This window comes from Varanus komodoensis, unplaced genomic scaffold (genome assembly GCF_004798865.1).
Source record: "Varanus komodoensis strain SLA01 unplaced genomic scaffold, ASM479886v1 scaffold7_3, whole genome shotgun sequence".
Classification (NCBI taxonomy): Eukaryota; Metazoa; Chordata; class Lepidosauria; order Squamata; family Varanidae; genus Varanus; species Varanus komodoensis.
In genome coordinates, this window is record NW_025336480.1 from 11,311,812 (window position 1) to 11,330,254 (window position 18,443).

An 18,443-nucleotide genomic window follows, 5' to 3' on the forward strand; every position below is an offset into this window, starting at 1 on the left:
AGCAGTTAAGAGTACTGGACTGGGACTCAGGAGATCTGGTTCTATTCTCCAGTCAGCCATGAAACTCAGTGGGGGACTTGGGGCCAGTCACAGACCCTCAGCCCAACCTATTTCACAGGATTGTTGTTTGGGGTACCTTGTAAGTCACCTTGAGTTCCTACCTAGCAAGAGGAAGAAAGGTGGGGTAAAAAAGTAATAAAATCAACTTTTTTGCTCAGGTCACTACTACTCTGCCTCAGCCCTCTGTTTGCAGCATTGTGAGACTAACATGCGACACCTTGAATACTGAAGGATTATGTAAATACAGTGATGAAATTTTGTTATTCGTCCACCTAAACAGGGCTTCCATATGCTTTCATGCACAATACAGAAGCATACGCAAATGGTAGCAACTCCGCTACTTCAGTGTCAAGTGGGAGGGGAACCAACCCTTGATAGTATGTTGTGACAAATGAGAAAATAAAGTATAAGAAATCCTGTTAATACCCGCCAGGTTATTTATTTTCTCCCCAGTGTAGTGATCGGATGCTGGGTTGAGGGCTCTGGGGTGCAGTATTTATTTCTGGCATTTCGCTGCTTGAAAAGTTTGTCCTGTTGGAGCAAGTAGTTTCTTGCATGCGAAGGAATTCGTGCACAGAATTTCTTGGATCCTAGCAGTAAAAAAGACACTGCATTGGGGTAAATAACTGTTCAAATACTTCACACACAGCCTGACTAGTAAAATTCTTGGATAAGTTGATGGAACTCAACCCAGTGGAATTTTGTAGCTCTAACTCTTGCTTTCAACTAGGTGTTTCCCCTTGATGGATTGGCACTGAGTATGACCCACAGGTATTGTATTCCAAGAGAACTTTGGAGCAAACAACTCTTAAGGCCTCAATTAAATCTTTTCTCCATCCATTCTTCATTCTAAACAGCGGGAACTGCTGTAATACATGTAAAAAAATTGACCTGGTCAGCAAAAACCAGTAGAAAGTTGCTTGGTTGGAATTTCAGCCTTATAAACTGTCTTCAATCCATCTGCAGTATCTTTTTCTCTACATGAAATCTAATGGCCCTGACGTGCAAGGCTGGTTTAATAACATCTGTTCCCCCTGAATTACTGGAGAGAAGTATTGATATAGCCATATTGTCAAGAAGTAATTTTAATCATGTTTTGACAGGGCAATTCTTTACCACAGCGTTGTCAGTAAAAATGTTTATGTTACTTTGCTGTTATTATCCGTCATAGTGGTATGGTAAAACATTGCATATGTGCTAGAAATGAAGGCAGTGCTTAAGGTTTTATGATTTAGTATTTATGGGAATTCCTTTGCAGATTGTCATCTTCTCCAAGGGATAATAGCATCCTGTGGTCTTGTCATCAAGTGCAATTTTCTCTTAATAGCTCTTGTGATTAAATCAGCAAAAAACTATTTTCCACAGTTTTGTTGCTCTTTCCTTCTTGAATCCTAGAAAAAGTGGGATAGATGTTATCTGAGCCCTGGTATCACATAGAACCCACGTCGTGTGGGTTAAGGTTTCTTCTGGTGGCTTCTCATGAGACAATATTGTGCTTGGGTCCAAATTTTGTATGCAGCACTTCAGTTGAAGAAACCAGTTATGTTTCTGCAGTGGTTCTTACTTGTGAAAATGCATGGAAGCATTTGAGCAGGAACAGATCAGGTCTTTGCTCTTAAGGTTGCCTAGTGGCAACCCAGCAATTGTGTGTGTGGCTTTAAATTGCCTGATGTTAACAGGAAAAGAAGCAGCCATGGCTGCTTCTGCTAGTTCTGTCCCAGGTCCTGGCACTCACTTCTTCCTCCCCCCATCTGCTGTGGGGAGCAAGTCACCAGCTGTGCCACACAGCAGATGGCAGGAGTGTTTGAGGATGAAGGTAAGGAATAGGATGAGATGAAGGAATAGGCAGAAGCTGCCATGGATGTATCTTTCTCCACTCTCTCTGGAAATTTAAAGCTTCTTGCACATTTTCTGTGTTGCAGAGTGGGAACTGCATATTTTGAAAGGAAGAGCTGGATGTGAACCACACGCCTCATGAGAGTTTCAGCACTTCAGTTCTGTAACTCATCTCTGTAGTTCAAAGCTACGCAAAGCAAAGATGGGCATAAACTCATATGCGTGGTTCTGCTGAGATACCACATATAATAAAAACTCACATGGTGCCTTGGTTTAAGGATGTTTGCTTTGAGTCTCTTAAGATCAGAGTTGGCATTTTGTTTTGTAACTGTTTGTGCCAATAATAAATGTTCGGATTCGAATCTAGAACCTCAGTGAGTGCTGTTTGGACCAAGAAATGACTGCCACCTTACAGACTCAATAGCATACCTGTTGTCAGATAGGCAACAGGCTATTAGGGACCTATAGGAGCTATAGGAAGGATGACATATCATTGGTGTTGCACAGAATACCAGTCTGGTTTCATCAGCACAGTTTGCCGTGTTCACCTTAACAGCTGTGGGTTTCCGTATGATTTGTGTGTGACTCTCTGCTGCCTTGAATTATTGATCATTGCTCCACGCTTAGTATCTCAGTTACTTGAATTGGCGGAAAACAGGAAAATGCTTTGCATTAGTACGAGGTACTGCTGTGAATAAATAAAACTAGGATCCTGGCTGCCAGTCCTAGAAAGTACTTTGGCCATGTCTGTGCTTCATTTTCAGCAGTTTAATTTTCATGCACATCTGACCTTTGGGCTATTCACAGATGTGCATCCACCCATTTCTGCTGTGGCTTGGATATATTGATATAGGCACATAGGTTGCTGTGCAACATTGCATTTGGCATATGTCTTCCTTCAGGCATAATCTGTTCTGCAAAAGCAGCATTCTCACACTCACATAGGGTAGCAGAAATTTGTAGGGATTTTTTTAAGTATAATGTCTGGATAAGCATTTACCTAACCAGACGTTAAGATAACTATGTGGGACTTTCCCCTGCATGCCACTGCCAGATGAGGCTGGCTGATTAGGGAGAAAGCCTCTACTTAGGGAGTGCTCTCCCCAAAGAGGTGACCCTGGCACCTCATCCTGTACTTTCTTTAGCATGAGGACCATGTCATTTTCCCAGCCTGTAAAAAAACTGCTTTTGGTGCTTTTAATACTCCATTCTTTTGGTTTTATTCTTTGCTTTTGATTTTCTTGCTTGTGGTTTTATTTTTTGTTTCAGTATTTGTATTCATGTTTTAATGTATTGTACAGCACCCAGTAGACTTTGGTTATTGGGCAGTTTAAAAGTATAGTAAAAATAATTAACTATCAGCACAATCCAATGGTTTCTAGACAGCATCTATATGGCCATAGGATATTTTAGCATCCCAGTTCTGGCCTTGGAAACTTGCTCTGAGCTTGCAGCTCCTTCTCCCCATGTGCAGCTGACATAGGTTGCTTCTCTGAGGTCACGGTTGTGACCTTGGAGGAGGGCTTTTGTGGGTGTTCTCGGAGGAGGGGAAGAGACAGACAGAAGTCATCCTGCCTCCCTCCTGCTGCAAGGCGCGACACTGAGACAGCTGAACCTGGCCTTCTTAAGTTATGCAGGACAGGAGCAGCATGGGGCCATCCTTTGCCCCTGTGCTTCCTCCACCCTACATTGGATGCCTGTAATCTTGGACAAGGGCATGCAAATTGGGTGATGCACTGCATAAAGCACCCTGTTGCCACTTAGGAATTCTGACTGCAGAGATGTTCACTTGTACTCTCACTGTGTAGGTACTAAGGCAAAAGTGGAATCAATCTGTGGCATACAAGTGGCATGCTGAATGTCTGAAGGCTAGTTTGTCAAATGTGTACTGCCAATTAGAAACTCTAATGTAGATGGCATTTACAAACTGCAGTGAAGATTAGTGTCTTCACAATGGCTTTGACGATGCTTGTTTGAAGGTGGTATAGTCCCTTTGTGAAGAAAGGAAGGAATGAAACAGTTCTTTACTGAAAAAGCAGTGAATGCCGTTACTTAAGTATCTGAATGTTGAGTTCCAATATAAAGGACATGACAGCCCATCATGGGTTAATTTATTTGAGGGGCTGAGACCCATGGTGGCTACCTTTTTGACCTTTGCTGAGGGTTATTGAACCCAGGGTGAACAGTCTCTACATAATCCTAAAAAGCTCTTGGGTTGTTTAAGCCTCAAATAGCCCCCACTGCCTGGACTTAGATGATCTGTTTATAATGGCAGCTAGGATGCCATTAATTTAACTTACAGGTAAATTAACCCTTGATGGGCTGTTGTGTCAACTGAGCTTGGCCAACTTGATGCAGCAATCTGTAGCGTGCAGTTGGAATCCAGATTTGTGTATGCGTAACTCCTTTCAGTAAAGCCATTTGTATGATGCTATATTGACACAATGAAGTCACAAAATAAAAGGAAGCACTCCAGAAATAGTTGTATATTGAATAAACTGATGCGCAAATGAGGCTCATGGAAGATATATGATGCATAAAACTGCAAATGCAGTAGGTAACAGTTAAAGTTATAAAGAATTGTAAAATGAAGTTAAATTCAACAGTCAATTATATATTATAGTATATGTAATTACAGAAACTCAACAGGAGGCCAGTCCTTTAAGTTCCATTCAGAAAACTTAATCATGAGCATTAATTTCTAGAAATGTGTCTCACAGAGATCCTGTATGAGAAGAAATAGTCAGCATTCTGTATATTATGCCTATAATAGTGATAGTCCTAAAAGTCTTATGAATATCTCATGAAATGTTTGACTGGGTGAAGTTGCAAAATCTTTATGGTAATTAGGGTCATGTCAGTGGCTTGCTGCATGAGGTAGCGGCCATATGGCATAGATTTCAAACTGTTGCCATGGGGCTCCTTGCTTGTCCAGGCTCTCATTTCCCCTCACTGTTACATAGTACAGGGTTTGGATCCAGATTTAAACTAAATCAACTAGGCTGGTAGAAAGGAACTTTCCTGCCCCTCTCCTTTCCACAGCCCCTTGCCTGCAAATGCTGCAGAGAGTCAGGAGCTGTGTGGGTAGAAAAGGGATCCCCACAAATTACGGAAAGGGGCCTTCCATGAGGAAGGCTCTTCATTTTGTGGAAAATCCTTTTCTCTTGTGGAAGGATGATTCTGGGTCCAGTCAAAGGTATTCGAGTCTCCAGAGAGCCTTTCATTCATAAATAAAAGCCCTACAAAATGAAATTAGTGTTTTGTGTTTGAACTCAAGCTAAAGATCCTTGCTGTGACTGCTCTGGGCCTTGGATGGTTTCCAAAGGGAAATGCTTCATCCACTGATGTATTCCATAAGATGCAGCAACAAATAGGTGCTTGGTTCCATATTTAGATGCATGATACATCCTTAGAATCTCCATTCCACAGCAATGGAGATTCTTTAAATTGTGTTTATGATAGGATACGCTGAATTACTGAAAACAAGATACACTGGCTTATCCTGCATTGCAAGTGGCAGAGAGAGTTGGAGGGGAAGGCTTGCACTATCTTAAACTTCAGTGATTCAGTGATGTTCTTTTTTACTTTTTAAGCCCCTTGGTAATTCTCTGTCATTAGGCTAAGTGTTCGCTGGTTTGGTTGGGTTAATGTGATGTGTGGATATCCTGAGATAACAGTGATTTGGCGCCATAATGAGTTTCCTGAATAGTAAATGTAATGCTCAATTTCTTTTGTTACAGATGGAAGAGAAACGGCGAAAGTACTCGATCAGCAGTGATAACTCAGACACCACTGACAGTAAGACCTTTAATTCAAGGCTTAGGACAAGATAACTAAACGATTCACCTCCAGCAGGGAAAACATTTGAGTAATTACTTTGCAGACAGGCTGGAAAGCTACATTTTACTGGAGAGTCCCTGAACAATAAATTGTACTCAGGGATCGCTTCTAAAATATGCTGTAAGAAGTTAATATCCACTTACGTATCTGGCAGTGGAAGCCTTTAGTCCGATCAAAGTGTCTTCCTCCTCCCATGAACAGTGTGGCAAGAAGAAGCCACAGAATGAAACTGATTACAAAACTTTGACCCAGACAAAGCCCTTGTTAGATAGCACATTGCAAACCACCTTTTACAACTCAAACTCCAGCCTGTTGCAAGATTGGCCTCCTTTCATTTTGCGTCTTTCAGTTACAGTTGTCTGTTACTAAGCACCTTTAGAAGATTTGCGACTTTTCCGTTTCCTGTATTACACAAGTATCAGATGGGATCCTTTCTGCCTTAACTTACCGTTAGTAAAATGTCTGGTTTGACACTTAAAGGCCAAAGGCAGAATGAGTACAATAAAATGCCAGCCTCATAGGGCTTAACTGAACATACTGAAGAAATCAGTTTTGAAACTACACTGTGAACACTGTGTAATTCAGTTTGCAAGCACTGTGAAATCTTGTCATTAACTCACCCACCCTTAGTTACCTTTAAATAAGTTACAGGATCTGGCATTTGAAAACCATGTGACAATATGCAGCTACTGTCTGTTCTTGGAAAAGGAAGGTCATAGTTGTGTTTACAGTTACTCTGCAGGAGAGCATTTGTCAACAGCTAAAGCATCACCTGCTGCATAAATACCAAAGTCCAACAGAGATAAGGCTGTGCTGCTTAATACCTTGATTAAGGACGCCTTAACCCTCAAAAGCCCTGAAGCAATATTACAGAGCTTTGGGAGCTTCTGCATTTCTTGTAGTAAAGTGGTCAGCAGCTTTGGTCAATGACTAGGCAAAGTTGCTTTGGCGAGGAGATGCCCTCTCCTCTAGCAGCTAGGGGCCCAGGTGGAGAGGACATAGCCCAGCCCAACCGTAGAGCAACTTGCCACGCATGAAGATGGTCTCAGGTTCAATTCCTGGCATCTTTAGTTCATTGTTGCAGGATATCAGGCATGGGGGCCAAATCTGGTGCTCTGGGATTTCTCAGGTGGCCATGACCCTTCCTTTGGCCCCACCCTTTCCTCCAGCTATCAATCATCTGGTTGTATCCTGGCTTTGGTGCGGTCTCTCCGCTCTTAAAGTTGAACTGCCTCTCTTAAGGCTTAGTTGCTGATGGTGAGACTTTAAGCTAAAAGATGTTGGCATTTTGGCCAACAGATAGCAGCAGCACCCAGGACCTTGGCAAGCTGCTGCTAGTCAACATTAGTAATACTGGGCTAGCTAGTCTGACAAAGCAGAAAGTAGCTTTGTATAAACTCTGTTGTCACATATGTTCTTGTTCACTCAAATTCCCTTTGAGGCTAGCAATTTGAGGCCAGATGATATTGCTTAAGAGATCAGTTTTGGCCCAGGGATTTCTTATTGCTGAACTTGCTATTCAGTGGAACTTAGGAGATCTTCCAAATTTAACTTTTACATGTAAGAGCATATGTACCCAGGATTTGATCCATGCAAATATATAATGAGAAGAATAACTCATCTATTCTAAAATTGCCTCAGGACACTGTTTAGGATTTCCTTCACTTCTCTGGGACTGTTTAGAAGAGCAGCATATCCCCGTATTGATGGCAGTTCACTCCAAGCCTCCAGATGACTTCTTTGATTGTTTTAATGTGGATGTCATAAAGCACAGAGAAGTCCAAAGTCCAGTGACCATGGGACAGAAGTCCCTGAACACCACCTGCTCAGTTAAGGAGTAGCAGATATAGCCCTGCACGTGTTTCATTCTACAACTTTCATCAGTCTGAGAAAGCATAGTTATAATGGGGGCTCACAGAAGTTGCAGGCCCAGCATCTGGAGGGCCTCAAGTTGCCCACTCCACTTGTAAATACATCCCACCTATCCACCCTTCCCAGGAAAGGACTAGAGGCACTATAACAGCATGCGGTCCAGTCCTATCTCAGCTAGGTGACCAAATGTTACTGTAGTGTCCTCTGGAATCGATGACTACTGAGATATCCAGAAGAAATAAGAAGCTGGCATCCCCCAACATCCTTATTAAGTGTAAGTGGTCTTCCAGTTTACCTGAGGTTGCTGCTATCCCAAAACCTGGCTGAAAACTAGATAGGAATAGACCCAAATAATCTGCATTCTCCAAGATAAGTTTTCTCCAAGGCTTAAGAAGCCTAAACTTTTTCCAGTACCTTATTCGGGAATGGTACATTAAATATCGAATGGTAATTATCCAGAATCAAGAGACTGAAATTTATTGCTGCTGCTGTTAACAAGAATTTAATCATTGCTTCCTTAAGTGGTTAAGAGAGACATCAGCTGTCTCAGATTGTAAGCCCAGTCTTAGGAGATATTAATATCTGGGAAACGCACGATTCCAAAGAAGAGCTTGAAGGTCTCAAACGTCCAAGTAACTTGGCCGTATCACTAGGCTACATACACTGAACAGAAGTCAGCATGGCTACCTGAATCCCTAGCTGCATCCATCTCTGACTATCAAAATGGTGGCATCCAAGTCAGAATGAATGTGAACAATTTTTGACTGCAGAATGTAATACAAATGTCAAGTAACCCTCAGTGGTTCCATCTGATCTCCTGATACTACAGAAAGGTGACTTCACCATTTGAAAATGCTTCAGTGGCTGTCATTGTGCAGCTTCAGGGGAGGTGGAGAAGTAAGGGTTTTTTTACCCCCATAAATGCCACAGAATAAATTATCTTACTCGTGTTCAGTGATGCCATGACAAGTTGTATGCTGCCTATGCACCATTTCTCAGTCTACCCTGATCCATGACTCTCAGGTTCCCAGAGTAACAGGGTGCGAATATGCCTGTCTGATTGTGTGAACAGTGCTTGAGAGCAGTTGTATTGATGGTCCAAGTGACGAGCAGGACGTTAACAGAACTATCCATTTAAAATTCAGGAAGCTCACTAGGAGATCTCAGGAAATCATCAACCTTGTGAGGCAGACTGTTAAAATTGTTCTACTGTCACTCCAAGGGGCAAGAGTGGCTCATAGGTCAAGCTTGGTTAGACAATCATCTGTTTATAACAGCTCCTTTTATAGCTTGCCACATCACAAGGTGATTGAAAGAAGTCAAGCACTGAGGATATTTTCAGCTTGCTGAGAGTCCTTTAAGCACAACTTGTAAAGGTGTGATCTCCAGTTCTGGAGAGGATCAGAACAGAGCCTCCAAAAAGGAACTAAAACTATTGAAAGCAACTGCTAAAGTAATACATGTCTGTGGGCTTATGCTAAATTGCAAAGTCATCTATTGATGTGGGCCTTTTTCAGATATTCCAGTAGCATCTCTAAAGTAAATTAGAAGTTAGTAGCACAATTAGCAACAGTTTGTAATCCTTGAACATCTGGGACCTGTGAAACTCGCTCATTCCACGTCCACTTGTGCGGTACTCGGCACCTCTTGTGAAGTACACTTAATGACCAATGAAATTAAGGGCTTGTTGAAGGCACTTGAGATTCCACAAGCACTCTTGCCGGGCTACTTCACTACAGTCTGCGCATTTTCCACCATGTCTAAAAATGGACGTGGTTGTCCCTTGATCAGAACCTCTAGCAAGACTCCATTCAGACTCCTCCACTGGATTGTTATTGCATCAACACAACAAACAATCACCTTTCCCCTGTGAACAGCATTGGAAGAGCTGTTTTCCACAGACTTAAAGAGACAGACATAACAAAGCCATTGTAAATATGAGTTACTTAAGGGTTTTTGTTTTGTTTTTAATGACCCTAAAGTAGGGGCTTGGCACTTTTTTCATCACAGAGAGAGTGGGTGAGGCAAGTATGATTATTGCCACGCTAAGCCTACTTAGAAGTAAGCAGGACAAGGCTTCTGTGTGTTTACTGAGAAGTAATCAAGATTCAGAAGCCTGTTCAAATAACATCCTAAATATCAAGCTGCTGCATGTCTATTCACAAATAGGCAGGTCTTTGTCCTGCCTGCAAAAGGCACAGCTCAAAATCCTTGCAGCTTCTCAATTTTTGTAAGGTTTTTGAAGTTCAGTTGCTTTAAAATATTCCCTTATCTCTGATCAGGGATCAAAGATAACAGCAAAGAAGACTGAGGCCCAGATGGGAAATTCCCTGGGCTGCAACTGTTCCACATCCCCTGCCATAAACCCACCTTTGTTCATTTAGAGCATTTCAGTTGTGCTCATCTATGGGACCATTAATATGGCGACCATGATAGAGACCAGTTAGAACACTGCTGCCATCAGTGTGATTCCAGCAGAATGGGACCGTGTGGTGATGACAGTCTTTGAGTGTTGAGACAATGTAGCTTCATCCACAGTAGCCGACTACCACGGATCTGTAGGAGCAACAGCACTGGAGAAGTGGGAAGGAATCTCCAAACAAACAGTTCTCCCAAATAGTTAGAACTAAAGGGCATCTTGAGTTAAACTGAAATGCGACTTCATGCTGGAAAATACCCCTGGCCATTTCAGAGAATTAAGTTCCCCAAATAACAAAGGTTTGTTGCTATTGGTAGTGGTGAGATTTAAATGACTTAAAATGAAACATGCTTTCCCTGCCAGGAACGTTTTATGTTAGAACTGAAATAAGAAATACACAAAATGATTCAGATTGTGATGGGCCTTCAACTTAAACAGCCCACCATTTCTGAATTCAGGTTTCCAGACAGGAACAGCTGGCATGATATAGAAACCAATCACTTTGAGCAAGAACAGATATGAAGGCAGGTCTTAAACATTAGAGTTCATCTTGGTAGAACTTTCAGAAGACCTGCTGTGGATTTTGGGGGATCCCAGACAAGGCGAGGTCATGCACTTTTGAAATGTTTGACTACGAAGAGGCATTATTAGTGGTGCCCTGTCATACTCTGTGATTTCTGTTCCTTTTAAATCTTCTTGTTACATTTAGGAAAACATAACCCTACATTTTATTTAGTATAAAATGTTGCCAGTATATCTAAGTGCTTCACTGCTGAAAGCTAGTTATTCAGGAGATTTGACATACCTATTTTTGTTACTTTCCAGACAGTAGTTAGGTTGAGATTAGACTTTTCTTTATTTAATTCTTGCCTTTCCTTAACTTACCTTGTTTTTCTTCTGAAGGTCAGACAACATCAGCTTCAAGATGCTCCAAAATACCAAATACAAAATCTGGTTGGTCAAGGCAGAAGGAGAAGAAACCCTCAGAGGTTAGTTGTTTTACATGTTTCTATTCATCTTTTGTATTTGCTTTCTTTTTATGGCTATCCAGCCGTAAACACAAACAGAGTATTCCTAAAGCTGAAGATAGGGCAGAATTATGTTCACAGGAGTTGATGGCGTGGCACAGGCCTTGGAGAGTGAGGCGGAAGCACAGAGGCCCTCTGCCGATGAGGGGCAGGAAGGAGCTGCCCCAGATCTGATGTGAGACCTGAGCTCAAGAGCACTGGACTCTGGGGGGCAACTATTCTAAGGTGTCTCCACCCCACCAGGGATCAGTGACAGTGGAAAGACGTCTACAACCTGAACAAGAAGCAGGGACCTCAGAACACCATCTGGTACTATTGGAGTGCAAGGCAGAGGCCGGGAGTAACAGTTGAGGTGGGCCTAACTATGGAGCGGGGTGGTGGGGGGCTTTGATGAGCTTTGCTGGAGTTCTCTGGTTGCTGTCCTTGGTCCTGCAGTACCTGATACCTGCTGGCTTCTGCTGAAATGCTGATTGAGATCAATCCATAGGGCCATCCTGAACCCAAGGCAAAGGCTTTCCATATGAAAATCCCATGCAGCCATTTATTCATTCATTGTCATGGGTACTGTGGTTCTGCCTTCGGCACAGAATGATAGTATCTTGGTTATGCTGGTATCATTTTTAGAATTTTGCACACTGAAACTACCGGAAGTGTTTGTGAGCAAACACTGCACATCCCATGTTGAGGCAATGGATGCCCCTCTGCAGAAAGTCCAGTCTTTTCCATGAAGTGCCCTGCAATAATGCTGGTGTAAAGTATGCTATTTGGAAATTGTGGAACAGAACCATCCCTGCAGTATTCATGGATCAGTCTGATGCGTGAATGAGCCTGACACAGTGGGAGACTTTCCAGCAGACTTCCTGATGGCTTCCAGTTCCTTTAGCTATTTTAAGACAATAGCTAAATTTGACTGGCTGATGAGCCTTTCAGCAGACCACAGTTTAGAGTTATTCTAAATCTTAAACACAAAGCAGTTTGTGGGTGGATGTGCATGGAACCAATCTTATTCTTTATATATCTTGTATTCGTCTATCTTAATACTTATCAGGTGGCTTTGCGCAGAAGACTCTGGTGAAGACAACACATACTAAAATCAGATGTGTCGATTGAAAATGCAATGAAATAGTTCAGTACAACTCAGCCTAAGAATTCCTGTCAGTCAAACACCAAGATCAAAACTTAGGCTGTAGCTAACTGCCAGTTTTAAAAGGAACGTTCTCCTGTGTCATGAAAGTGTAGGAGGAGGAGAATGTGGGGAGGAATAGGGCTATTACACTGTTGTGCTTGCCAGCAGCCGGTCCTTAAGGCTTGTGGGATCAGTTTCTGTTCTAACCCAGTATGCCAAAGGGTGATCCAATAGACCCAAATGCTCCTTCCCCTCTAGAGGCAAGGCTTTAAAAGGGCTTGTTGCAATTGCTGCCCTCTTGGTGCCACCCGAAGCAGGTCATGTCATCTTGCTCCATACCAGAGTGTGGGTTCAATTTAAAAGTGAATTAGTGTAACAAAAGGAACTAGGCGGGTTCCCAGAAATGTAGACCTTCCTGAGTCTGCCCAGCTCGTACAAGATTCATGGGCATGACCAGCATTTGGGATGCTGGGGTTGGTGCCATACCTCAAAGCTGTTCTTGTGCAACAGTAGCAAAAAGCAGTGACTAGGATCAGACCAGGGAATATAATTTATTTTAGACCAAGGGCCAACTTCCATTTCAGAGAAGTGTTGATGCAATGGATAGAGCCGAAGGCAAAAGGGACAGGGTCAGAATAGCTGCCTGTTTCAACGTAAAGCTCTTACTGCCAGTAATTCATCCTTAGGAGAAGTGTTTCATTTTTGGGTGGGTTAAAGCTGCACAGAAAACGGAAACAAGTGGATGGTTAAGTGGTTGGGGAAAGGGGTGGGGCCAGAGGAAGGAGCATGGCCCTTGAGGGCCCCCAGAGAGCCTGATTTGGCCTGAGGTTCTGCACCCCTGGTCAGCTTTGCCCATGGATGCAAACACACACCTGCACTACATCTTCCTGTTGGTGTCAAGAAGCATTCTGAGGATTCCACTCAACTGAGTCTACCAAGCACCATTCTCTGGTTAAGAAATTGCTTCTGGCCTGATACATTCATGGTAGTTTCAACATCAGTGCCAGCCTTAGTGAGATATGAACTAAAGGGGGAAATTTTGCATGCAAATTTCAGCTTGAGCACACGCGGTTACTTTCTATAATGTCCCTGCCTGGCATTTGTGGCCACAAACAGCTCATTTTAAAAGAACAGTTTGTTATGCACATTCCTGCAGGCATCCAAGAAGCGAATGACATAGAAGTAAGTGCCCGACACAAGAACCAGACTCTTGAGAGAGGATGTGAATCACTTATCACAAGCTGAAGAAATAGCTTGGCCCTTTCAAATGGCATCTCAAGGTTGGAAAAACGTTCTGTATGGTTGCCTGAGGTGTCATTCTCCATTCTGCTGGTAAATACAGTTCCCTTCGAAAGTATCATGTTCCAGGAATTGCACTTCTGCAGCGGCTGGGCACACACAAACTTGTTGCTGTTCCTTATTTTAATATAGACTGAAAGCATCCATTTCCTAGCCACATGGGAAGAGCTGGCTGCTCATGTCGAACATGAAAAATAATAATTAACAGGTGCTTTAAAGGCATTTATTTATTTATTGCAGATACATCTGTGTGTGGTTACTGAGACAGGCCGTTACAACATTCACACACAGGGGCCCTTTCTCTGGCATTGATGGCTATTGGTGTAGCACGAGCATTAGGAAATCTCCCTCTCTAAATTTTAGAATTGGTTCCAGTATCAACGCAGCCGCTACAGACCATATAGTGCATTCAAGAGTTCTGCACCCATTGGCTTGGATCATCAGTTGTTCTTTGGTTCTGGTAAGGGAGGGGGTAATTTCAGCCAATGCCTCTCCTTGTTTGCAACCCCTTCTACCGTATTCCTCACCATTCCCAGGAACAGATTGGGAGTAGGAACGCAGGCAAATGCATAAGGTAAGGACAGTTGTGAAAGCCGTGTTCTGTGAACATGAATACTGTTCTGTTTTATGGAAGGAAAGTTAGGATTCAGGCCATTACCTTGCTTTCCTGCAGCGACTCTGTAAGGCAAGTCAACATCATTAGGCCCATTTTCTTGGTGTGACAGTTGAGACTGTGGGTGAAGGCTTCTCTCGACTATTAGCCCCTTACTTAGTACCTGTATCTACCTAGTAAAATGATAGAGGCAATAGTCAAGTTAGGAACATCATCAGTTATAGTTCAGTATCTTAGGTTGCAGTGCTATGGATACTTATCCAGGTGTAAGCACCATTGAATATTACAGTAGACACATTTAGAACAGGGATGCTGGGATCTGCAGTCCAATGCCTCTGCAAGGCACAAGAAAGCTGATACAGGAGATCTGTTACTTAGCCTTTCCATGCTATGCTCCAGTTCCATCTCTGGCTGAGGTGCCCTTCGTATTCAGTCTAGCAGCACAAGCGAGAAAGATAAGGAATCAAAGGCATTAGCACTGTGTAGTCATTAGCTAAGTCAAGGGTGATACTTATTATAAAAGACTGTGTGACAAGGGATTAGCTATCCTCATTTGCTGTGCAACTGGAAAAACGAGCTTCTTTGCACAGAACCCCCCCCACACACACACACACACATACACACACACACACTAAGCCCTTTGTAAACACTGAGGTCATTATGTGGCATTGTCAGGACACCCAGCAACAATTCATTATTGGTGCTGCTTTCAGGTTCTTCCATGTTCCATTATTACAGTGTTTCAGGAGCTTTGGGCCTGAAGTGTTCTGCTCTTTGTCTTCATATTTATTCAGTGCAAAGTAAGATGGCTTCTCTGTTGCCCAGAGGTACAGGGCAGTAGTCCAAGGTGGCTGCATGTGTTCCTGCAGAAGCTGCAGAAAAAGCTGAGAAAAGGGAAAAGATTAGGCCAGTATAGGCACTGGTCTGTATACACGGAGTGGTATGCTTGACTAATGTAGGCCTCACCAGGATAGCTTCCCTTTTGCAACACAGTGCTTTCTCCTCTTGCTTGCCTGCACTTACATTGGGGTGACCAGAGCTTAGGAGGTTAAAACAGCATAACAAAACCATCCTATGGCTAGAATTGCAAGATAAGTCACCATTCCTTAGTTTCAGTGTTTCTTATGTAAGACCTGGTTAGTGGCTAATAAAAAGAGAAAAAAATGTTATATATTGCACGATTTATATATTGGTTAAGTTATCTAAAAACTCAAAGTGGCTTTCAAAAGTTAGACATTACAGTACAACGTAACACATGTGAATACTCATCGTTTAAAACCCCAAAAACACAAAATTAGTACAACAGATGGTATAGGGAAGCACCAGCAAGGGTATTCACTTACAAAGAAAACTTTTTGTTGTCTCCCCTTGGACTCCAGTAGCACTAGAGGTTGAGGTCTCAGCCAGAAGCAGATTTCACAGAAACACAGGCAAGTTACTAAAGCAGAAAGAGCTTTGGTATTTTCCAGCCACTCCATAAGACAAAGTGCAGCTTTACCACTCTAGAACTGCTTTTTAAAAGTGTTGCTCTTGATGTAGGATTTAAAGTAGCATTCTTCCATGAATTCCAGTGAGAACTGGCTATGCCACTCTTATTAAGAGCTTTTGCAAGTGAGCAAAAAGAGCCTCAAAATCAATATAGACATTTCATAGGGAAGCAAGTGAGAAGATTTGAAAAGGAGGCTGATGGGAAGAGAAAAATGTGAAGAGATAAGACTCAGAGCAGAAGTAGCTTTGTGCAAAGCCAGTGGAAAGCTTGCACTTTCGGGAAACTAGGGAATTGGAACAGGTATTCAGAGGTCTGATGAAACCATCGACCATCACCATCCTTGGCTGTCTTTGTGTCACAATGGTAGTAAAGTTGAGTCTCAAGGGCATCTTATCAGATTATCTTGCCTCCTGTAAATCGGGTGGGCAGAAAAGTAGTTCTCCAGGCACTCTGTATTTCAACAGCTAGCATTTCTGACAACTGACCATGCTGGCGGGGGTCCTGGGAGTTGAGTCCCAAAACATCTGGAGATGAAACATCTGCCTATCCTTGCTTTTGATTAAGCTCCATTGAACCTTTGTTTAAGGGGTTGTATCCCAGCATGTGTCAAAGCCTCACAGGGCATATGAGTACTTTTCTTTTTTTTGGTGGACTACTGCATGCAGGCATGGGCTACAAACCATACCTAAATCTAGGCTGCTTAAATCCCATTCTATAGATTTTACCACAGTGATTTTCATTTGTCTGCTCCTTTCTATTTCTGACTGTCCAAATGTTTTTTAAATCCTGGGCTGGGTTTTTAGCTGCAGTCTAGGCAGCCATGAAACCACAGAAAAGAGAACCCCGTCTTACCAAACAGCATATGAACCAGGACAGCTTTGTTATGACTACCTGACCATTGAAGAAATTTGGCAACCAGAGAACAGCAAATAGTATTTGTACCTCTGTCTTCGAAGAGCATTGTTCCTACTTTGAAATGGATTCCTAAGTACAGGATACAAATAATGTAGCATCATAAAGGATTCATTCAACCCATTTTACTCTTACCTTTCTACCACATGTGTCCATAAGTGAATGTCTTGCAGGTATAATTATAGCTTCTTCAAAATATAAATGTACTTGAAAATTATCTGCAACCAGTCACACTTTGAGTGCTGTGGGTTAATTGCCTGTTAAACTTAGGTTGGAATTCTGTACATACTTACTTGAGAGTAAGTCATAAGCAGGTCTTACGAATGAGGATTGCAGTGTCAACTACAGCTTGATCCTAAGATGTGTGAACACACACACACACACGTAGTGTTCAGTTTGGAGTATTTTGATCCTGTTGACCCATGTGACAGCATGAGCCATAATTTTAAACCGCAAGGGTGTTATACTGGCCTTGAGAGCAGATTAATCAGATTGGAGCATTATGTTGTGGTCAGTTACTTTGTATTAAAGCAGTTCCAGTAGAAATTTTCCAAATTAAAGATTCCTCAAATCACAGCCTAAGGGTCACTTTAATGCTTTTGCAACAGCATAAATGAAGCATAACAGTTGTTCCACTATATACATGAACCCTCTCGAGTGTGAACACTACTCAACCAACATCACTGTTAGTTTGTTCTTTTATGGGGAATGCCAATAGCTGATAACAAATCAGCAAACTTATTTAGCATTGCCTGATCTGCTAATGAGAAGCAATTCTAAGTATGAATTTCTTTGAGTATGAATTCCTTTAAATGTCTAAAAAGAGATCATGAGTCTTGAACAGAGATGCTCAAAAGGAGATTGTGCTGATTTAAAAAGACCCTGAAACATAAGAAGAGCCCTACTTCACTGGCCCAAGTCCTATTTAATTCGGCAATGGGCTTCCTGCAGTGGACAGCCAAGTGCACAGGTGAACTCCATAAACGACTTGAGACAATAAACCTCCTCCTCTGTTGTTTCCCAGCTGCTGGTGTACAGAAGCTAGACTCTAGTTTGGCAATCCAAGGACATCACCCACTAGTCCATTGAAGTATTAAAATGTTTAATACTAAAATGTTTTAATAAATAAATAAAATAAAAATAAATAAAGTAGCTGACTAAACTTCACTGGATTGGTAAAGTTCCTGGTTCTTTTTTCCATGAATATGAAGCTTTATGCAAAAACAGGTTTGACTTTTAGAAGCATGCCCTAAGGAGGAAACAGTTTTTCTAAGCTACTTTTTTCTGGGAAGATGGAGCCACAGGAGTCTACTATATTGGATGAGGGTCGAACAAGGCAACCAGGTTTGATTTTGGGGTATATCTGTTGCCAAAGGCAATACATTTATGAATTAATGGTATAGTGGAAGGTTGTGAATCATGTGCTGACTTCTTGGGTCACATAATGATTGGATTCACTTGAGTTGGTGAAGGTGAATCCAGGTTGCTAATGTCAGGATGGCTTATTTTTTGACTTATAAGCACCTTAAAAAACCATGGTCTGTAGTATGGGTTCTTTGACCTGTGAGGGGTTGGCATGTCTTGCAAGCATGGACAGCACAAGCCGTGGATTAAAGAAAGTGGCAGGTGAGCCACTTGCTAAGCAACATCCAAGCAAACAACATTGCCAGCTGTCTCAAAGGGACTCAAACGTGTAGCTGGCACCGGTTTCCTGCCCCTGCTGTAATTTGATATTGCTTGGGGGGAGGGGGCTGTGGCTTTTTTCACCTTACCCTCTTCCTTCCTTCATTTTAAGTCCCTGTTTTGACAGCTCTAGTCAGTCCATACAAAGTATCCCAGAAGCACCTTAGAGGACTTCACCATGGTCACCAAACTTTACAAAAAATTCATTCATCCCAGTTTTCACAAATATTTGCAACATTTTAAACTTTTATTGACCTGCACTTTCA

At 42.3% G+C, this 18,443-nt stretch overlaps 1 protein-coding gene and 1 long non-coding RNA gene across 7 annotated transcripts in view; both read left to right on the forward strand.

The window, feature by feature from the left end:
- Positions 1–18,443, forward strand: part of JADE2 (jade family PHD finger 2) — a 193,176-nt gene that overhangs the window by 16,518 nt on the left and 158,215 nt on the right. For all 6 annotated transcript variants that reach the window (XM_044454220.1, XM_044454219.1, XM_044454218.1 and 3 more), the window contains exons 2-3: positions 5,637–5,694; positions 10,931–11,016. In XM_044454220.1, the coding sequence (XP_044310155.1) occupies positions 5,637–5,694; positions 10,931–11,016 (144 nt within the window). The remainder of the gene's footprint in view (positions 1–5,636; positions 5,695–10,930; positions 11,017–18,443) is intronic.
- Positions 11,026–17,070, forward strand: LOC123035736. Its single transcript, XR_006417012.1, has 2 exons — positions 11,026–14,054; positions 16,386–17,070. It is a non-coding gene; the product is annotated as an uncharacterized LOC123035736 (long non-coding RNA).